Source organism: Corylus avellana, chromosome ca3, assembly GCF_901000735.1.
Source record: "Corylus avellana chromosome ca3, CavTom2PMs-1.0".
Taxonomy (NCBI): Eukaryota; Viridiplantae; Streptophyta; class Magnoliopsida; order Fagales; family Betulaceae; genus Corylus; species Corylus avellana.
In genome coordinates this window covers 17,352,270-17,373,522 of record NC_081543.1, presented here as the reverse complement: position 1 = coordinate 17,373,522, position 21,253 = coordinate 17,352,270, and the positions used below count along the sequence as shown (strand labels likewise).

The following is a 21,253-nucleotide window of genomic DNA, read 5'->3' as shown; positions in this document are numbered from 1 at the left end:
TTTTTAATTTCAACAATTTGATCCTTAGTTTTTTCCAAATTTTAAATAGATCTCTCTCTATCAATTTATTGTCAAATTTAACTATATTTTATTTGTCACGTGCTAGATTGATCAAATCGTGCGCATGGTGTTCACACCGTATTAACATTTAGGACTAGATATCAATTAAATCGGTGACAATAAGAGTATTTTTTTTCTTCGAATTGAGAAAGTCAATTAAATCGGTTAATTGACCAACTTCATACTTACATGAATAAATTTTGATTATTTCAATTAAGTTAGTTAACTCAAAGTCAATTAAATGCAGATCGTTAAGTCAATAAGTTGAAGAATTTTGATATTGGGTCAAGCCCATTTTTATGGGCAAAAATTATTTTTCGGCCAATATGGTTGCTTTTTGGGTTGAACAAATGTTTATGAGACATGTTTTTGGGCTAAAGAAGTTATATAAAAAACTATTGACGGCAAAAGTCAGTTACGCTTTATTTTGATAAACGTTTTTCTATGATTTTGGCACTACACTATTCATCTCACTTTTTCACTTCTTTAATATTCTCTTATTTTTTTACATCACATCAATCATTTTTTATTACTATTCAAATAAAAAAATCACTACAAAAAAAAAAAAAAAAATTATTTTTCCATACTAAACATTCTTACTTGTTTTTTCACATCAATTACTTTTTGCTACAGTATCGAACCAAAACAAAAACAAAATCGTCTATCAAACGAACCCTTAAGTCGATTCGCTTAACCAATGAAATAAAAATTACCGCCTACCAAATGTCAAAACAATTCAATGCTAGAATAATTGAAGGTCTAATTTTAAGACGCAATTTGATCCATCTCCCTTCATCTCTATAACATGAATTTTGACCATTTGAGCTCTAAAAGGGTTTGTACTTTTTCTTTCATTCATTGTAGGCGGCCTTTGTTTTAAGGGGTGGATGACATGTCATTGATTGACGTTGCAAAGTTTGTTGACCTGGCATTGATCTGGCACACAAAAAATGTAATCAACAGTTCTCAAGTTAAATACACAAAAAATGTTACACACTGCTACCATGCCTTACAACAATTTAAACTGATATCATCCGAATATAATTCCTACTTAATCAAGATTATCATCAGCTGATTCATCCATCTACCCAGATGTACTCCAATTTATTTCTTTGTTGGATTATTAGAATTTTGAAATTCCTCTTCACATGGCTCAAGAGGAAGGCCAAGGAGAGTGGTTGACCACTCTCTAATCTTTCTTATGAGCTTAGAAGGATAGGCCACTGGTGTGAATACTACTCATTCGGACAGATTTGGTAGGCTATGTTTTCCATGGCTTTTATCTCAATATCTAGGCCAAGACACACTTCCTAGTTCTAACGTTTTTCTTCCATAGCTCTTCCATTAACGGAATTGAGCCACTTTCAACGTTAGTCTCGCCCTGAAGAGTGTCTATGCTTTTCAGCCTAGCCAAAAGGCAATAACAGTTCCTTATAAATCACATTAACAAGATTTCCTTCAGATGGCACACATGGAGAATTCAAAGTAATGCATGCCAGCTATACCTTCATGTATAATCTTCATCATTCTCATTGCTCCAATAATCCAAAGCCATTGGGTGGCCATACCTGATGATCAAAAAAGGGGGAAAAAACTTTTAAGTGGATAAAATACTAAACCAGTAAATAAGGAAAAAGAAAAGAAGTTACTACAGATTGCTTGTTAGTTACCCAGTTACCCTATGACAAGTGGATTGTAGTAAATACCCCACGATGATCTAAAACCGCATTCATTCAAGTTTTTTTTTTTTTTTTTTTTTTTTTTTTTAAGCAAGCAAGGCTGCAAGGGAAAGGGGGATTCATTCAAGTTATTAAATCTTAATACCGATTCAAAATCTTGTAAAATATCAAATCATTAGACTCCTAGAACAAATAAATGAGACCGTCTTTAACCACATTATTATTTAAGCAAACAATGTAGTACACGCCTCTCATTTTAAGTATTGACGCAAATTTATTCAATACCTTGATGTTTCTTAGGAGAAGTAATAGTGAACTAAATCAGAACAAGGGTCAAAATAATTGCAAAAGCCCAAAGATTGACTTGAAACATTTCCGTGAGGCCATCAATACCAACAAAGTAAATAAAACCACACATTCACCAAAAAAATTCTATGAAGAAAGTTCTTTCAAAACTGAAAGTACAATTAGAAGCAATGCTTATCACAAATATTACCGGGCTGAGGGGGAACAGATTACAAAATCACTAAATTCTGAAAATAAGCAGCATGAAAAACACTTACCCGGAAAAACACTTTTCCTTGAATAAGACCATAAGGAACAGGCCCAAAATGGCGTGAATCACTTGAGGCATACATGTTATCACCCTGAATCCAAACGTGCCCCTTTGGGACCTATTTGTTCAACCCATATAAATAAAGCAACCGATTAATCATCTTAGAATTGGTAAAAAAAAAAAAAAGATGAAAATAACTAACAAGGAGAAGATGATCCAGCCATAGGAAAAAGGTCAAGTTGCTGCCTTTAGATTGAATTTCAGTTTTGGCAACTTAAGAGCTTTTCATGTGTTGGGCCATCATGCAACATCTGATCGAAGCAAGATCTATATGCTTTTGAAACTTATAATATAAGTGTCTACAGGGACAAAAAAAAGTTTTTAAATGCAGTCAATAGCTTATGAGCTATGGTCATTTTTATGTGTAGGGGCAGATATGAAACTTCATAAAATTCCGAAGCATAATTATAATTTTGGTATTAACTTATTAATTATGTTTTAACTTCTAGATTATTTTTAATAGTACTTGAGTCTTTTATTGGGTTTTACTAAGAATATGCTTACAAGTTAAACCACAAGTCTTAGTTTCAGTAGATTAAGAGTCAATGAGTACTTATCAAAAAAAAAGAGTCAATGAGTAATAGGTGTTTTGAGGATTTTGAGTGGACCTTGGAGGAAATTTTATTGTATTGTTTTCATACTTTGTATCTTTGGACTGTAGCACATTTATCCTCGATGTCGATTAGTTATGATGATTTCCTTACTCGTTTTTCCTTTTCTAGTTAAGTGATCATTTTGTATACTACCTGTGTACTTTGGGGCGCCTTACGCTTTTAATAAAACTGGTTATTACTTATCAAGAAAAAAGAGTCAACGAGTTTCTATAAATATGCTTCATTGTATTCAAGGAATTCAAACTTCGATTAATGGAATATCAAGTATTTTGAGTCAATCAGTCACATTGGCCTTAGTGCTAGGGGTGGGAATTGGCTCCCTTGGGTAATTGCTGATAGTTTCCGATGACCAAATGACAAGTGCCAGCGGTTCGAAATGCCCCCTTGAACCAACCAACCATGTTAGGGCTCTCTAACTACAGTGACACCAATGGTGCAGCCAGCTTATCAGTATGAGTGGTGCCATGAACCCACCACCAGAATTTAGTGGCAGAGAGTGAGATCTAATCTCACATCCCACCACCATATAAGGCAGCGGTTGGTCAGGCTGGGGGAGAGTCGGTTCCCAACACCCATCACTTGATAGCCAACCCTCCAATTAACTGGTAGGTGAGCCCCTTTCAAGCAATGTTCGAAATTGACCATCTTCAATTGAGTTGGTCGAATTGGGAAGGGTGGGTGTTTTGACCAGCATCACTTAATAACATACAATAATATGTACCTTTCAACCATACTAAATTTTACCTTATCCCTTACTGATGTTCAGGGCACCAAGTCAAAGCCCCTATCTTAGTACTGCTTTCTATTCCTGTGGATAGGTACCATTCCTTGTTTCTTTCTAAATAGAATTTAGAAGTGGAAGAATAAGTCCACGACTTAATAAGTAAACACTTGAAAAATCCTAATAAGTTGTAAATATGCTTTCAGCCAAATTAATGATTTTTGAAACATGTCAGAAAATTTTATAACTGATGCTTGTATTGTTAATACTTCCTTCCATATTTTAAAGCCACGATTAATGATGGGAACAGCATAAGAGCATTGCATTGGTAAAGGTTTTGTGGGGAAATCATGAAGTAGAGGAGGCATCTTGGGAGCTGGAAGACGAGATGTGCAAGAGATACTCAACCCTGTTTAGTTAAGAAAACTAAATTGCAATGTACAGTTGTATAAATCAGTTTGAAATCAAAGTTTTAGTTGTGATAGGGTTGTGTCAGAGCGATCACCCCTGCAGACCCTAGTAGTAAATTTACTATCAGAGCAGCAAAAATGAATTTAGTGGATTCTAGGAATTGATTTACACCAGAGCAATAAGTTAAGATTGATGGAATTTTGTGGATAGCCTGATAAAGGGATTTCGATATAAGAACCCAATTTTAGTCACAATCCTTTGTGCACCATATAATTGTTATTTAAGTCTGTATAGAAATACGTTAAGAGTTTAACCAAATCATTATTCAACAATCTTAGGGTTTTTGAATCAATGGTTAGGCCCTTAACAATTGGTACCATTGCAGGCACCATGTCACAAGTTCAAGTCACGAAGGAAGCGGCCTAGAAGTTGGATTAAAATGTCTTGGTACTATGTATGGATATAGTGTTAAGTAATTGAGTATCGATAAGTGAGTGGCACTGTCAAAAGAAAAATGGCTACTAACGTGTTAGTATCGATAGAGTGGGCCGCTTGGACGTCAAATCCAAAAGCATAGTGAAATGTTATGATCTTAAGGGTTAAAAGTTTAACCAAATTAGCATCCAACAATGTTAAGTCATGAGAATGGGTATTCCAAGTGTTAAGAGTATATGTATACTTTAACATCAAGCTATTTTATTCCACCTTCTTCCATTCTTATTGAAGGCATTTCATTTTTCCTAATGTAATAGCCATTCAGCGTTCCAAACGAACCCTAAGTGTTCATCCACTTCCGCGTATTCATAAAAGCTGCAAATATGGCTGTCGGGCATTCAGGACTGTCTAAGTGAAGCTTATTAGCCCAAAAACCAGTATGCAAAGGGTCAAGGGGTGGCAGTCAAATTCAAGATTACAAATCCTAGCATCCCAAATGGAGCAAAGTAGAATAGTTTGAGGATCATACCACAGCGGATTGACACCTGTCAGTGTGCAGGGGATCCACAAAGAAGGTGACCCTATCACCCTCCATGCCCACAACCCGCTTGGTGAGCGTCTTTCTGGGGTCCACAGGAGAGCGAACCAGCACGACATCTCCGGAGCCGACCTTCCCAAGCCTGGGCGACAGGTGCTCGGTTAACAGCACGTCACCGGTAAGATTCAAGGTCGGGAGCATACTAGGACCGTACACCTGCAGCCACATGATAAGTGCCCTGTTCTTCACAAAATCAACAACAACAACAACAACAAAAAAAAAAAAAAAAAAGGGAGAGATTGAAAAAAAGGATAGGGTAACAGACGAGAGTAGGGGAGCAGAGGTAGTTGTTGGTGACGTGAAGCAAGCAGAGGAATTTGGCTACGATGGCGGTACGATCCAACGCCTCCTTCGCTACGCTTCTCCATTGTCTCATGTAATTCACTAATCTCATCTCTCTCTCTCTCTCTCTCTCTCTCTCTCAAGCTGTGTCCCTCGCCAAAGCATATAGATATTGTGAAAAGAAAGGGCTCGATAAATTTACCATAGAACCCACGTGTCAAATCCAATGGTGAATTTAAAAAGGGTTAAATACTAAATTAATCTATGTGGTTCCATTATTATTTTTTTTTTTTTTATAGGGTTTCATTTTTATCACAGGAGGTCTTTGTGGTTTTGATAATAAACTAGTCTTTCGTCAGTTGACCGTTAGTTGACTTAACTGAATTCCACGTGACCAATCAAATGTTGACACGTGACACCTACTTAATTTTTTAAAAAAAAATTTGGGGGTGGGTTTCGGCCACCCCCTAGGCTCCATGGGGGTGGCTCGGCCACCCCCAGTACCCACTGGGGGTGGTTTCGGCCACCCCCTTTGCTCCAAGGGGGTGGAAGCCACCCCTTCCACCCCCAATTTTTTTTTTTTTATTATTATTATTTTTTAATGTTTTTGGAAAATATATATTTTTTTTAATTTAAAAAAAAAAAATTAAGTAGGTGTCACATATCAACATTTGATTGGTTTACATGGAATTCTATTAAGTCAACTGACGAAGGACTAATTTAGTCTATTATCAAAACCACAGGGACCTCCTGTGATAAAATGAAAACTGAAAAAAAATAAAATAATAAATTCATGGACTAATTTAGTATTTAACCCATTTAAAAGGTTAAATATTTTTTTGCTTCTTAGGATTGCAACTCTTTATTTTGTTCTCCTTGAAATTTAATTTCATTCATTGGTAGCTCCGTTAAAATTTGATATAAGCTTAATGAAAGTTACGTTACTTAGCCGTCAAATTGTCGGCGTGTCGTATATTTAATTTTTTTTGAATATTTTTAAAAAATTAAAAATTATATTTAAAAAATATATATTTTTTTTAGGCTTGGTTTGTGGCTATGGAGGTGACCGGGCCACCCCATCTGGCCGGTTTGGGAGTGGCCAGCCACCCCACGGATCATAAGGATCAAAAGTTCTCGCATCGCTATTTAACAAGGCTATGTGGATACCCACCTCCGCAACAAACAAACAGCTGTTGCAGACAAATGGATGCCCACCTCCGCAGTAAATAAAAAATCTTATTAAAAATTTTGAGCAAGAAGTTGAGGGAGGAAAAACGATTCTTCACCTGGGTTGCCTCTGGGTTGTCGGAAGAGGCTGGCGTTGGTGGACTCATAGAGCTCGAAGAGACACGAGTTTTGGCTAGAGAGGGAGGTTTGGGCTCCTTGGGGGTCGCTTGGGCTTCTTGGCCACCCCAAAAACAAAAAAAAAAAATCTTTTTTTTTTTAAAAAAAAATAATTAATTAATTAATTATATGACACGTGGCGACATTTGATTAGTGTTGACGTGGTGCTCTGTTAAGTTTTGAACGGAATTTTAACGAATGTATCATCTTAGTCTTAATGAAAACCACAGATACCTCCTGTAATAAAAATAAAACCCTATGAGTGAAAAAATAAAGTGTTAAAACCATAAGAGATAAAAGAGTATTAAACCCTTTAAAAAAAAGAGTGAAAATGGACGCCAAATAAAAATAATAATAATAATAATAATAGCATTTCACTACTTAATTTTGAATTAACACTACTTCCTTAGAAAAGTCACTCTCTGAGTTTTTTTTTTCCTGTATGTTTCCAATAAATAAAATGTTTTTAGTTATTTATTAGAAACTACTTAAACATTGGTAAACGTGTGTGATACTTAATTTAGCATGTTATTTGGCTAAATATGAGCATTTATGTTGACGTAGTTTGTGATTATTATGAATATGAAATTCCTTAGTAGGAAAGAGCTCACAAGAGAATAAGCTGTCACTGACATCCGCACAAAAATTTTTTTTTTTTACTTGAAATGAAAAAAAAAAAAAATTATATATATATATATATATATATAAGAATTTAAGAATGTTACATCTAACGGTATAAATGATATCATATCCTCTAAGGAAATTGATCATCTCCAGTTTATTTAAACCGAAAAGAAGCCGGTCCATGTTAATGGGAGGATAGAATTGTAATTTCACATTTACATGGATTGGCTCTTCCCCAATTAAAATAAACTAAAGATGATCCAAATACGTCCTCTAACCTCTAATCGTTGATAAAAATGGTTAATAAATTTGCCTCAGCTCATAGTAATAATTGAATTTAAAATGGTTCTTGAATGACAGATGTATGGAGTAAAATCATTTTTTAAACCCGAGATGATCCAAATACATCAACTAACATTTTCAAGAAGGAACTCAATCAACTGAAAACCATGCCTTATGAAGCAAAAGTCACTAGTTCTAATCTCTTTCCCTTCTTTCATTCCCCTTATGCGGACATGTCAAAATATATATATAATATACATCCTCTAGCCTCTAGGCACTGTTAAAGCTGTAATATAAACTCGATTTCACTCATCATTCAAACACAAAATCAAATATCTGTGTTCGTTCTTGTGCAAAAGCACGCACGTATGCTTGCATGACAGTGTCTTGTGTATTTGCAAGAGCATACAATGGTAATTTTCACTATTACATCAGGAAATGTAATTTTGGAAGTGCCAAAAAATAAATAAAAAATATACTGCTCAACATCATAATTGGTTACCTCCAAGTATATATTGTACGACTAAGACGTATTGTTATTTTATTATTAGGCCATTTTCCAATAGAGCTGTAATTTGAATAAACAATATAACGAGCTCAAGTGAAAGCTCGATTGCCTATAAAGAATATACAACCAGTCACAGGCAACTTGTTTATGGTGAAGCAGGGACTGATGTGCAGAAAATGGTGGTCCTACTGGCAGGGGGTTGAAGACAAAACCTTTCTCCTCATGCTCCAGGACCCATCATCAACAATGGATATTCTATCAAGCACTAGCTTGTTTGTCAAAACATATCCAACTAATCAATCCGCTCAAGATTGTACATCACCATCTCCTCAAGAGCTACTCTAAAGGCACTTTGAGGAAGACATTGGAGATTTTGGATAGCAAGATCAGCCTTCTCTTCAGCTAATTGTTGTGCTCTCTCAATGCCCCCACTACTTTTAATCAATCCAATGGCTTCATCAAGGGAACCAGGCTCACTAAATTCAGATTCAATTATTTCTCTCAGTTTTGGCTCTTTCTCCAGAGCAAAAATTACAGGTGCAGTCAGGTTCCCTTTAACAAGGTCACTGCCTGCTGGCTTCCCCAGCTGCTCTGCTGACTGCGTGAAATCCAATATGTCATCTATGACTTGGAATGACAGACCAAGATTCTTACCATATTCATACATTTTCTGACTAATACTGCTGTCAACCCCACTAAAAATACCAGCTCCTTTGGTACTAGCAGCTATTAAGGAGGCTGTTTTGTAGTAGCTCTTGAGCAAATATTCTTCGAGTTCGGTGTCACAATCGAACAAGCTAGATGCCTGCTTTATTTCGCCACTTGCAAAATCTTTAATAACCTGCGATTGCAGTAGTAAAAGGACAAATAAACTACAGGTTGCAAGTTTCTAACCTCTATGCCCTCCTAATTGTGAATTGAAAAGGCATTTAGAGAACACTTTTTAAGGTGGTTTGCAAAGGTTTCTGATATATGAAAATTGATGGAATTTACCTGGCTGATGAGCTTAATGACTTCCAGGTTTTCAAGATTTGCAAGATACCATGATGATTGTGCAAACATGAAGTCCCCAGCCAGCACCGCCACTCTTGTACCATACAGTTGATGAACAGTTTCCTTCCCTGCAAATAAGCATCTTCAAATTGATAGGGGAAAATGTAAAGGAACAAGGAGGGATGACAAAGAGAAACAGCAAATTTGTCACAAATTCAACTGTGGCAGCCCAGATGGGGTGCAGCACCCTGGCTGTTCACCACATTTATCCTTGAAACGGCATGATCATGCTACTCCACATGTGGTGGTTTAACTTATTTAGTTTTTTAACTTGCATTTATGGAAAGATTGGGCAGTCTTTATTTCTTGGCCCAACATAATAAGCTGCCTGCTCATACAGAGTGTAATAGATAGATGTCCCTTGGGAACCCAATCGCCCCATTTTGTCTTGAGAAAAGCTTAATTTTGAGTTTTGTAGCACATTGAAATTAATCTTCTTTGTCAAATGTAGTAGGATCATTGTAAAATATTATGAATTCATCCCATTCAATTTTCCATTATCATCGTGATGATTGTCTCAATTTTCAGTCATGGCTCTCACCAACTGAACATGTTGCAAAACAACCAATAACTGCAACCACAAAGAGGAGTGTATGTAGATTCAAGATGAAAGAATTTTGAAGATGTAATTTCCATGGATTAAGAGAGTGAGTAGAGATATGACAGCATATGAGCTTAAGCGCTGGGGAATACTCCATTCTGCACAGATGCCTTTACAGCACTATCTAAGACATTTCTTCAAGAAGACAATGCTTTAGGGAGGAGGGAACTGCAAGTTCATATAGCAATGTTAAAACTTTTCATGCAGTAGATTGCATGGAAATGTTCAGCTGGATCTCAACAGGTAAGTCCCCATTAACCCACAGAGAGAGAGAGAGAGAGAGGATATAGATGCAGAAGAACATAGGAATCTGAAGAAAAAAAAAAATTCACGTCAAGTATTTTTTGACTGGTTGAATAGCATGAATATCTGTGCAATAGTTATCTATGAAGGTTGATACATGTGTTGTCACATGAAACATTTTCTCTGTCTCTCTTTTGTAGTATCATTAAAAAGCAAACACAACGCAAAACTAGAAACAGGAAGCTATATGAGAATTACCAAATATCTATAGGTTTTTTTGGTAAGATCAGCTACACCCTTTTTGCTCTTTCGGGACTCAGTCTAACTATATGCATTTGACCACCTATAGAACCCTTCTTCCTTTCCACCTGGGAACAGATATTACGAAAGATAGTTTTCTAATCACAACAAACACTGGTAACCTTTATTCTTATAAGGATGTCTTTCAGTGAACTTATCAAAAAAAAAGGATGTCTTTCAGTGAAGTACAGAGAAGAGCCTCACATAATTACGAAACATTTGTTCTTCAGATTCCACAATTAGGAGTACAATGCCAAAACGTAGATCTGGAAACTAACAATACTTTTGGCACGACATACAAAGAATGATTATGAACATTATAATGCTCTTTACCGGATTGAAACTTCTCTCACAGCACATTTTAGATAAAATATTTGTTAACCAGAAAACACCCACTAAGGTAACTGTCAATGGCCAATGTTTTGAAAAAAAAAATAAGGGGTATGGAAGTTCCAAAAACATGGGTGTGCTTGAAGCAGCATGCAATATAATAAGTGTTGGAATAGCTAAACTAGCCCAGCTCTTATGGACAGGTGTAAGTGTTGGAATAGCTAAACTAGCCCAGCTCTTATGGACAGGTGCTCGTTTCACAAAAATGTGGTGTCGATATGATTTAAGATGTGACTTTCACGTAAAGAGTCAAAGTTTACCTCTCCGTATGTCGCTATCATCTAGTACATCATCATGAATTAAGCTTGCAGTATGGATCATCTCAATTATCTCTGCCAAACGCCTATGCTCCACGGTAAGTTCCCTGGAGTAAAGCAGTATTAAATGAAACTTGTGTTTGTTCAAAATGATATAGAACAGAGTGTTTTGAGGACATTGGATAATACTCACTTTAAACCAACTAGTTCTGCTGTTGCTCTTGACACTAGGAACACCAAAGCTGGTCTCATCCTCTTCCCACCAGCACCAAATATCTGCTCTGCAGCAGACATCAGAACTGGGTTTTCTGCACCAACAATCTACCATAAAATATTTCATCAGATACAATACTAAGAATAGATATTCAAATGATTGCAGACATGGGTAGCTCCACATAAGTGAAAATTGGACAAATATAGGACAAAGCGATGGCTCCAGTATTTTTTAAATTACTAAGTAAATGGATGAGGAACATCATCAAGCAAGCTTTAAATTCTTACCCTTTTTTTGAGGACATAGGAAGCAAGATTTTTGAACTAATGTGTAGAGTATCTCCGCCAAGATACAATTTTAGGAGAGAATCAAACAGTCCTATGACAGGATTAAAACCTTCAACTCTCAAGGTGTTACAATCCAATAAAGCATAAATAACGATGCATATTTGTCATGGTAGAGGGGCAGCACCATAGAGATAGCCATCGTAAGATGAGTTAAAAGGTTTTAGAAAACCCATATGATGGAACTTGTGCGATTTGAATTTTTCCTATGTGCTATATCGTGTAATTCTTTGCTTTTATATCTTCTCTGATAAGCATAAATGGCTGCTTAACTGGAAATAATATCATGTTCATAATTTGATCATAACCTAATAAATTGCGAAGACGGGAAAAATGATCAGAATTATTCTTTACTACTTAATTACGTTTTTAGATAAAAGTTCAGTTTTTCATGGTAAAGAACTTCTAAAACTTATAAATATTGATATAATAGACAGTTCCATAGAATCACGCCAAATAATGGTATACGAAACACCAAAATACATATGACCATCACCATCTCTGCCAATGACCAACCACAACAACCACAGAGTACTTGGGGGCATCACTGCACAACCATAAAAACCGATCTCCATTGCCACCTCGTCTATGGTAACATTACACAGAACAATGCTATCACTACCTCTTCTACGCTGCCTCCACCATCATTACCCGCTTCAAACTTGACCTTTACCATTACCAATACCAACAAAAGTGGCTCAAGAATACTTTCTTGCTCCTTAGTGGAGTATTGCTTTCTCACATGAGCACATATATACAACTTTCACTTCTTGGGAGAAAAAAGAAAAGGTTGAAAAAGCAATCTCATACACCAAAATAATGTAATAAACAGTTAACCGCCCATTCTTTTCACGCCCTAACTAGTTGCAACAAATAGAATATAATCAAACTCAGCACGCGTTAATCAACCAACCACCAACAAAAATTAGAGTCATGACAGCATTCCTAGGAAAAAGTATACGGTATAACCACACTCTAAACCATAAAATACCTAAAATTAGAAGGCCATCCAACTCAAGAAATTTCAGGAGTACTCACTGACTGAAGATTTTGGTTGAGAATCTGGAGGTCCTCCGCGACCACTTCAAACAAATTTGTCAGTGAAACAGGACTTCTCGACTCTTTCTTGAACCCCAACACTGGTGGAGGACCTTGAGCTACCCCTGTATCTTTGCAGCATAAACGAAAGCTATCATTCATATTATTAGCACATATAAGACAATAACACAAGCAGCAATACCGTGTCCAAACCAAATCCAAACTATGGTTTAAAACAAAATTTAGTACCATTAAGCAGAATCTCGGGGGTCTTCGTGGAAGACACTCTACGCTGAGCGATGCCCCGCCGTCTACCAAGCAGTTTCCTAGCCCCATAGCCTCTACAACTTCTCTTCCGACTGGACTGCGCATAATTCCTCACTGAAGACCGGTTAAACGAAGCACTGGAAGAGCAGCCAGAAGCAAACAAATCAAGCACAGTCCTGGCGGAATCAAGGTTGTGGCATGTCATTGACATCATTCTGAGCCAGACCCAGAAAGGAAAACCACAAAATCTCACTCTCAAATCAAAAACCCAGATGCAAAATATGCTCAAACTTCCGGCAGCAAGAGGGTCGCCATTAAAAGGCAGAAACTTTGAATGAGATTTCGAATGGGTCTTCGGCTCACAAAGCTTCTCTCTTCAGAGAGGGAACACAAGTGGGATTTATATTGAGTGGATCCAGGAAACCCACATGGCGTACGTCGAATTTTAGTTACGTTTGTGTTGGGAGGTATGAGTGAGAGGCAACGAACGGCCTTATCTGTGGGTCAGCTTCATGTAATAGCAGTTGGTGGTCAAATGGGAGCCAAGCAATCTACTCCTTTTTCAAGTATTTGGGGAAGATCTTTGGAATCAGGTTTTGCCATGTCATGCGTGTTGCCTAGTGATCTTTTTAATTCAACAGCATCTCTGATTAGTACTTAGTATATGCTCCAAATCTCAGATATTGTGTATATTTAATTCAGGAAAAAATGCACAATCAGTACAAGTGGTTTACCGATTTACAATTAACTCTCCCTCCGTGGTATTAAAATGAACTCAAAGATCTTTAAAATGTATCAAAAAAATAATTTAGAAACAACCAAATTTCATTCACTCACTTAACAGATTATGATAGCATAAAACGTTAAAGCCAACAAAATTGTGATACTTATTATATTTAAGTCAGTGTCACACTAACAGAATCTATTAAATTAATTAACGAAATTTGACTGTAGGGACTAAATTATTTTTTTTTACATATCTTCAGAATATTTGAGTTCATTTTAATACTATAGGGATCTAATTATAAATCAAGTAAACCACAATGAGTAACTTTACATTTTTCCTTTTAATTAATACCAATTAAAAATTAGGAAAAATTATACCTATCTTTTTCAAACATTCTCGTACTTGCCGCGTTGTTGGTGTCTCTTCAAGTAATCAATTATGTCATGTCTCCTAAGATTAGTGAGACAAAAATAAGCTTAAAAATTATCAATAAAACTAAAATATCATTATACTATACGTTCAAAAAAAAAATTAAAAAATAATTGTTTTGAAAAAATTAAAATGACCGCCTTGATTTTTCTCAGTTTTTGTTTATTTTTTAGATTTTTTTTTAAATAGTTTTTTATAGTTTTAATAATTTTGGGATGAACCCCGCAGATCCAATAGTGATTTTAAAAAGTGGGAGGATGAGAAAAGAACCAGAAGAGAAAATGTAGCGTTTTCCATTTTCTTTTTTTTTATTTTATGAAATGTAATTTTGTTATCGGAGAGACATTGACATTATTTTAGTAGTTTAGGGAAAGACATTGACATAATTGGTAGTTTGAATTTCACAATGATAATGAGATGGCAATTTAAGAAAAGTATATGTGTTTTTCCCTCAAAATTAAGAATAATTTATTTTTATAAAAAAGCTACCATCCAATTAATAATATTTCTTAAACTTTAGATTGTCACAATGTCTCTTCAAACACTAAAGAATGTCAATGTTTCCTCTAAGGCCAAGAAAAAGAAAAAACAACCTTAAAACTTTTTAAATAAGATAAAAATACCCCTCTAATTTTATTAAACAACCCTAAATTTTTTTAAAATAAGAAAAAACCCTCGGTATTTGCCAATGGACTCCAAAAAAGTCTCATACTATTCATCTCAAGTTGATATTTTTTTATATCAAATATTCTTACGTTTTTTTACCCATCAGTCAAATGTTATCAGTCTTGGACCACTTTTCTTTTCCCAAGCCATTGACAAAGAGAGCCCAGAGATTCATTGTATCTCCTGCAAATCATTTGAAAGATAATAAATGGGTTTGTGGACCGAAGAGCCTTTGGTACAATTTATTCCCCATGATTTATTAAATTTCCGGTCGGCTTATTAGGGGATGACTCATATGGAACACGTGGTGGTTAGACACCCTAGACTATTTATTAGGAGATAGCTGTGGACCAAAAAAAAAATGATATAATACTCTTACTCATCAAGATTGGGGGCGAGAGACCGATAGATCATGACGACAGCATAGATAAGTGGCAGCAAAAGGGAATTGCAAGGAGAGGGAAAGCAAGGTATGGCTTGGGGAGGGATTTTTCTGTTTTTAGGGTTGTTGTTCGAACGAGGAAGCAAATGAAAGTTCTAGTATAAAATCCTTTCTCTAGAAATAGTGTCGTTTTGATATGAATTTTTTATTTTTATTTTTTCATATATAGGCGGAGCAGGTGAATAATATTTGTTACGCTTACATTAGCTATGTTTGGCAAAGGAAAGCCCCGCACTGTTCCAGCTACGGTGCGGGGCTAACATTTGGCCAGCTTTTTCATTTTTTTTTTTTTTAATTTTTTAAGTAAAAAAAAAAAACAGAGGAGAGAGAAAGATAGAATTAGTTCAATCAATATAGCCTTAAATAAATTAGTCGGACTATTTTAGATTTTGGCCAGAGAACAATATTACCATCTTTCCCTGACCCTTAAATTTTTTTAAATGAAAAAGGCGTGAAATGTGGTCACGCCTGTTATGCTTTGGAGCGATCGCGTTCAAATTACAGTCGCGGAGCTTTTCGCTTTAACCAGAAACATAGCTATTGGGTCGATCCGCTTTCACATGGATAGTGGGTTGGACATTCACGGGCAACCTATGCGAGTGGGCAGATGTCGGAGGCAAGCATAATAAAAACCGGCCCGCAATCTTAATAATAATAATAATAAATAAAAGAGAAAAAAATAAAAAGTGGTAGAAGATGAATTATTGAATTTGGGTGACAACCAAATCCCATGAATTTATCTCCACCGTACATTGCAGGAGTCAATGACCTATTGTCTGACATATATAGTACAATTGAATCCAGTGTGCAGTTTTTCCCTTTCTTTTTCTTCCTTGGGGGGACCAGGATCCTGAAATTAGGGGTCAGATCTCTTGAAAGAGATCCAACGCCTACTGTAATACAACATGCCCCATTAAATAAATAATAATAAAATATTATTCAACTTTTTTAAAAAAATAATAAATAAAATAATAATTTTTTTTTTTTAAAAAATTATTATTTGACCCTTGAGAACAGCAGAACCGAACCATCCTAAGGGCCACCATTTGGTCATGAAGGCCCTGTTTGCCTAAGGAACTCTCCTATTTTCAAAAAAACTGAAAAGCCCTTGCACATCCCAATAAGCTTTATTCCTATCTAACCAAACCACCGGAAAAGCCCCTCTCCTATTTTCTTTTTTGTTGAAAGAGAAAGAGGAGTTTTGGAACATTATCGAAGAATAAGTTGTAGATGCAATTTTGTTTTTTTTCTTATTCTTTTTCGTTGAAAGAGAAAGAGGAGAGAAAGTGGAGTTGTGGGAGAAGCCTACTAGAAGAAGAAGAAGAAGAAGAAGTTGTAGATGCATTTTTTTTTTTTTTTTTTTCGTTGAAAGATGAGAGAAAGAGGAGTTGTGAGAGAAGTCTACTGGAAGAAGAAGCTGTAGATGCAGTTTTTTTTTTTTTTTAATTTTTTGTTGAAAGAAGAGAGAAAGATGAGCTATGGGAGAAGCGTTCTAGAAGAAGAAGTTGTAGATGCAGTTTGTTTGTTTGTTTGTTTTTTTTTTTTTTCTCTTTCGTTGAAAGAGAAAGAGGAGTTGTGGAAGAAGCCTATTAGAAGAAGAAGCTGTAGATGCAGTTTTGTTTTGTTTTTTCTTAATTTTTCGTTGAAAGAGAAGGAGAAGTTAGGGGGGTGGTTCGGTGGTTTGGTTAGATAGAAATAAATTTCTACAGCTTATTGGGGTGTGTGAGGGGCTTTTCAGTACATTTACAGTACCGCTCCGTTCCTTAGGCAAACAGGGCCGAAGTCACCTCAGATCAATAATCCATTTGGCAAACTTTTTTGCCTGAGAAATTATAGCTGATGTGGTAAATAAGGAATTTACCGATTAATAGATTTTTTAAATTAGTTATAAAAAAACAGCTCATGATCATTAAAAGCATATAATGTCTCCAGAACCTGGACTATTGTTGGGTTAGGAATTCCCCAAGGCCCAAGAGAAGCCCAACAACTTAATTCGAGCTCAATGAAAGCCCTGCAGCTACAAAGGCCCAGGAGGGGCCCAACATGACCTATAAGGTCCCCTCTCTTTCACATTCAGGTAATAGATTTCTGTTCTTCCTCTACACTCAAGAGGGCTTCTTCTCTAAAAAGGGGTTCTTTCCTATAACATTTCTCCATTTTCTCCCGTTATAGGTTAGGAGCACTAACTTGGGCGTGGAATACCTACAGTCTGAGGACTAGTAGCCTGCTAATGACCCCTCTATTGTTTTTTTTTTTTTTTTAGGTATTGAAGAAGGCTAAGTTCATAGGACAGAGTTTTCCTCCAAATTGAGTTGGAGAAATTTCCTCCAACTCAATCTATAAAAATAATATAAATCATTTGAATATGTAAGATGTACATGTTTTTTTAATAGCATGGACAAAGTTGAAATAAAATTTACTAAAAACTCATGGACACAAATTTCCTCCAAACCAGTGTAAATGAAATATCTCCTCAAACCCATTTAAAATAGTTCCAAGTGTCTATAAATATTTAAAAAGCACATTAAATTTAGTCTAAGTTAGTAAACTGCTATTAATGACGTTAAGAATTTAATGTATCTTTTAAATGTTTATATATAGACACTTGACACTATTATCAATGAGTTTGGGAATATTTCGTTCAGACTAGTTTAGAAAAAACTTATGTCCAAAACTCATTTGCACCTCACGTGTTTATTAAAAAATGGATACATCATTTTTATAGATTGAGAAGAATTCATACACCCCAATTTAAAAGTTTAGCTGGATCATTTTGGATCCAACAAGTATAAAGTGTAAAGTTAATAAAGCTTCAATGAAGAAGACAATAAAGTAGAGCATATTTTCATGATGTTTTATGTTTTTGCCTTTTCAACCTATTTGATAACAAAATCAAAATCAACAAGGCATGCAGGCAGTTTAAGTTAATTGATCATTCATATTTGGAAGTCCAAGCTATTATGTCTCTCTAAAAGCTTGTCCCACATCGAAGCTTTTTTGTATGCTTTTCTCAGTAATATATATAAAAAGACACAAACATCATTTGTTATATAGAGAATCTAAATCAAAACATTCACAGCTTTTGCTAATTCTCTGCTTCATTAACATATTTCATATCCACGTGGCTACATACTCTTAGAAAACTACAAGCTAATTTCATGAAAAGTTCATCTTCCACACAACACAATAGCTTTCTTACTCCGACCAACTATGCATAAATGCAGTTCACATAACCTGCAATTCGACAAAAGATAAAATGTTTCAGTATTAATTATTCATCGTGGGAAAAATGCTTATCAGTTAAATTTGTTTTGGAAAATTTCTGGGTCTTACTTGGATCAGTGATGACAGTGAGAGCAGAGCCCCTGAAATCACAATTCCAGTGGTTTCTTCCCTTGGATTGATAGTAGAGATTCATGGCTATAGAGGCATGGTTTAGGAGGTTGTCGGGATAGTAACAGGGACAACCTCTCTGTAGAATCCGGCAATCCACCTGAGAGCATGCGTAATTTATGTTTGCCAAAAGAGTTGCCTGGTCAGATGATGGCTTCGCCACACACCAAGTTTTCTGCACTCAACAATATAAATGTTAAAAAAATAAAATAAAATAATCAATAATTATGTCTTTTTATATATATATAAAAAAAAGTGTGATATAAAGGTGAAATAAAATTTGAATTTTTGTGAGAAAAAAAGTAAAAAAAAAAAAAAAAAATCTTATTTTTTCATATTACCTGTTCATTTGCCGAAGTCAAAGTTCCCTCTGCAAAATAATAAGCAGGAATTTGTCAAGTTTCCACTTGGATGCATTGAAAAGTAAAAATACTGTACTAGGAGCCACACTTACTGGATTATTTTAATCAAAAAAGTTTAAATTGCACATTTACAATTACCCTCTTGCTGTAAAAAATTAATAAAATAAAAAAGTTTGCACATTATTTTAATGGATGAATCATTAGTAATTTTTTTGAATCTAATAATAATTTTCATCGTTTCTTAAGGAAAATGTGAAAGTGCATTTACCATTTCAAAATATAAATAAATAAATAAAGTTAGAAAAGTAGGGCCTAGCTCAGATCTAAATATTGGGTACTAAACTAGATTTAAGAAATTTATTACCAGTAATTTCAAAGGAAAAGGGTTTGTGTCTTCTAGTAAAGAAAAAAATAAAAGAAAGAAAGATAAAAGGTAGGTGCCTTTTGGAATTCTCATAGGTTAAGGGTCTGTTTGAGATTGCGTTTGAGAGGTTTAAAAGTGCTTTTAACACTCAAAAAATGCGTTTGAAGAAAAAATTATTCATTTGGTAAAAAATTTAAAAGCGCTTTTAATTGTTCAAAAAGCCTAAAAATTGCCAAAAAATACTTTTGTTTAATTGTTCAAAAAGCCTAAAAATTGCCAAAAAATACTTTTGGCAAAAGCTTTAAAATGAAGCTTTTGCTCAAAAGCTCTTTTTGACTTAAAAACTCTATTTTTTAAACGCAATTCTAAACAGGCTGAAATAAAGATGTGACTTGTGTGTCTTTTCTTCATGTGGGGGGTTATATGTAATTTATTTTTCATTTTGGAGTTATATATGATCCAAATGGGGTGAATTGAATATTGAAATCTAAAAACATTTATTGTAGCATATAAAAGATCCCATGTACTCAAGTAATTATTTTCAAGAAAATTAAATAAAAAAAACAATAATTTAGTTTAGGGTTTAATTAATACTCCTCCTTCCCATTTATCTTCTCTTGATTTTCATACACTAAACAAACTTAAAACATCTGAACCAAATCCTGGATTTTTTTTAAAAAAAAAAAAAAAAAAGATATAAAATGATACTAGAATGAAATCACTAAGATATAATAAAATAAAATAAAACTCCAAAAAATTTCCTCTTATTTTGAAATCATCACCAAAATTCCTGATCTCCTTGGAGACCATGAAAAGCCATCGCCATTTTCTCCACAAAAAACGAAAACGCAAACAAAAAATGCCGGATTTCCCTTGAAATCATCGAGAAAACATGAAAGTTGAAGGGAGAAAGCAAGTGTAAATGGATGGGAGGAAAACCTAGGAGAAGTGGGATTATTTGTAATATATACCTGAAATGAAGGACAAGAGCAGAAGGAAGAGAGAGAGAATCGTCAGCTTAGGCATCATCATCATCGTATGGTGTACTAGGATGCTCTGCTGCTGCTGCTGCCGCCAAGAGTACTCACTGTGATGAAAGTAGAATGATGGGGAGAAAGTGGTGAGTTGACAGATGGGAAAAGTGTTTGGGTTTTATTTATTTATAAATTGATCGAAAAGGGAAAGCTGTAACGGCTATAAATTATATCGTCATCATTCCACGGGTTGAGCCGTTACAGAACGGAGAGAGAGGGGGCAAATGATGAGACTTCGTGTCTTCTTTCTCACCATCATTGTCCTATTGACTATTGTGCTTCCTTTGCCTCTTGGCCCTGTTTGCCCCGAGAATGGTAACTTTACCAAGATTTGATTGATATGTTAAAAAAAAAAAAGGAGAATTGAGAGAGAGAAGCCACAACACTTCCTTGAAACTGTCGGCGGACATCACCCCAAGGGCCAAGCCAGATTGATGCTTCGGCTACTTTCATTTTGATTTTGTCAAGGGTGGCTCGGTTACTCTACTATTGCTATAAGTTTTTTTTTTTTAGTTTTTAGTTTTCTATAAAAAAAAAATTGATTCATATTACATATTATTTTTCATCCCACCTCCTATTCATATTGTTTTTACAAAAATTTATTATTAAATTTGTGAGATTTATATGTGAATTTTAGAAATTCAATGATGGATTCATTTATTCATTGTACGGAAATGAGATGGAAATTTTTTTTTTTAGTATTTCTCAAAAAAAAAAAAAATTATTAAGAGTACTTTTGAAAAAAAATAAATAAAATTGTCAATTAGATAATAGTTTGATAAATAGGATCATCAAATGAAATGACGTGGAGCTGATTAGTGTTAAAAGATGGATAAAATTGTCTCAACATTAAAATTATGACACTTTTCCCCCTCATAGGCTCATATTTTATACTAATGGGCTCATCTCCATCTCAAATTTGTAGTTTAAAGGGAATGTAGACTTTTTTTTTTTA

The 21,253-nt window shown here is 35.0% G+C and overlaps 3 protein-coding genes across 5 annotated transcripts; all 3 read right to left on the bottom strand.

Moving 5' to 3' along the window:
* Nucleotides 1-719: 719 nt before the first annotated feature.
* On the bottom strand, nucleotides 720-5,559 carry LOC132173278 (mitochondrial ATP-independent inner membrane protease subunit 1a). 2 transcript variants are annotated; one of them, XM_059584728.1, is made up of 5 exons: nucleotides 5,400-5,559; nucleotides 5,066-5,290; nucleotides 2,303-2,413; nucleotides 1,566-1,628; nucleotides 720-996 (listed from the first exon to the last, which is right to left on the bottom strand). In XM_059584728.1, exons 1-4 carry the CDS (start codon nucleotides 5,526-5,528, stop codon nucleotides 1,590-1,592), a joined length of 504 nt encoding a protein of 167 aa, XP_059440711.1. In that variant the 5' UTR covers nucleotides 5,529-5,559; the 3' UTR covers nucleotides 720-996; nucleotides 1,566-1,589. The 2 variants fall into 2 exon arrangements, with proteins under 2 accessions (XP_059440711.1, XP_059440712.1); XM_059584729.1 differs by having other exon boundaries at nucleotides 5,066-5,312; nucleotides 5,400-5,489.
* Nucleotides 5,560-8,160: 2,601 nt separating this feature from the next.
* On the bottom strand, nucleotides 8,161-13,402 carry LOC132174824 (solanesyl diphosphate synthase 2, chloroplastic-like). 2 transcript variants are annotated; one of them, XM_059586512.1, is made up of 6 exons: nucleotides 12,864-13,402; nucleotides 12,615-12,745; nucleotides 11,212-11,339; nucleotides 11,022-11,125; nucleotides 9,168-9,295; nucleotides 8,161-9,015 (listed from the first exon to the last, which is right to left on the bottom strand). In XM_059586512.1, exons 1-6 carry the CDS (start codon nucleotides 13,093-13,095, stop codon nucleotides 8,467-8,469), a joined length of 1,272 nt encoding a protein of 423 aa, XP_059442495.1. In that variant the 5' UTR covers nucleotides 13,096-13,402; the 3' UTR covers nucleotides 8,161-8,466. The 2 variants fall into 2 exon arrangements, with proteins under 2 accessions (XP_059442495.1, XP_059442496.1); XM_059586513.1 differs by having other exon boundaries at nucleotides 12,615-12,739.
* Nucleotides 13,403-18,173: 4,771 nt separating this feature from the next.
* LOC132176074 (glucan endo-1,3-beta-D-glucosidase) lies at nucleotides 18,174-20,602 on the bottom strand. The gene is made up of 4 exons (XM_059588194.1): nucleotides 20,236-20,602; nucleotides 18,880-18,908; nucleotides 18,479-18,713; nucleotides 18,174-18,379 (listed from the first exon to the last, which is right to left on the bottom strand). Exons 1-4 carry the CDS (start codon nucleotides 20,297-20,299, stop codon nucleotides 18,354-18,356), a joined length of 354 nt encoding a protein of 117 aa, XP_059444177.1. The 5' UTR covers nucleotides 20,300-20,602; the 3' UTR covers nucleotides 18,174-18,353.
* Nucleotides 20,603-21,253: the final 651 nt, after the last annotated feature.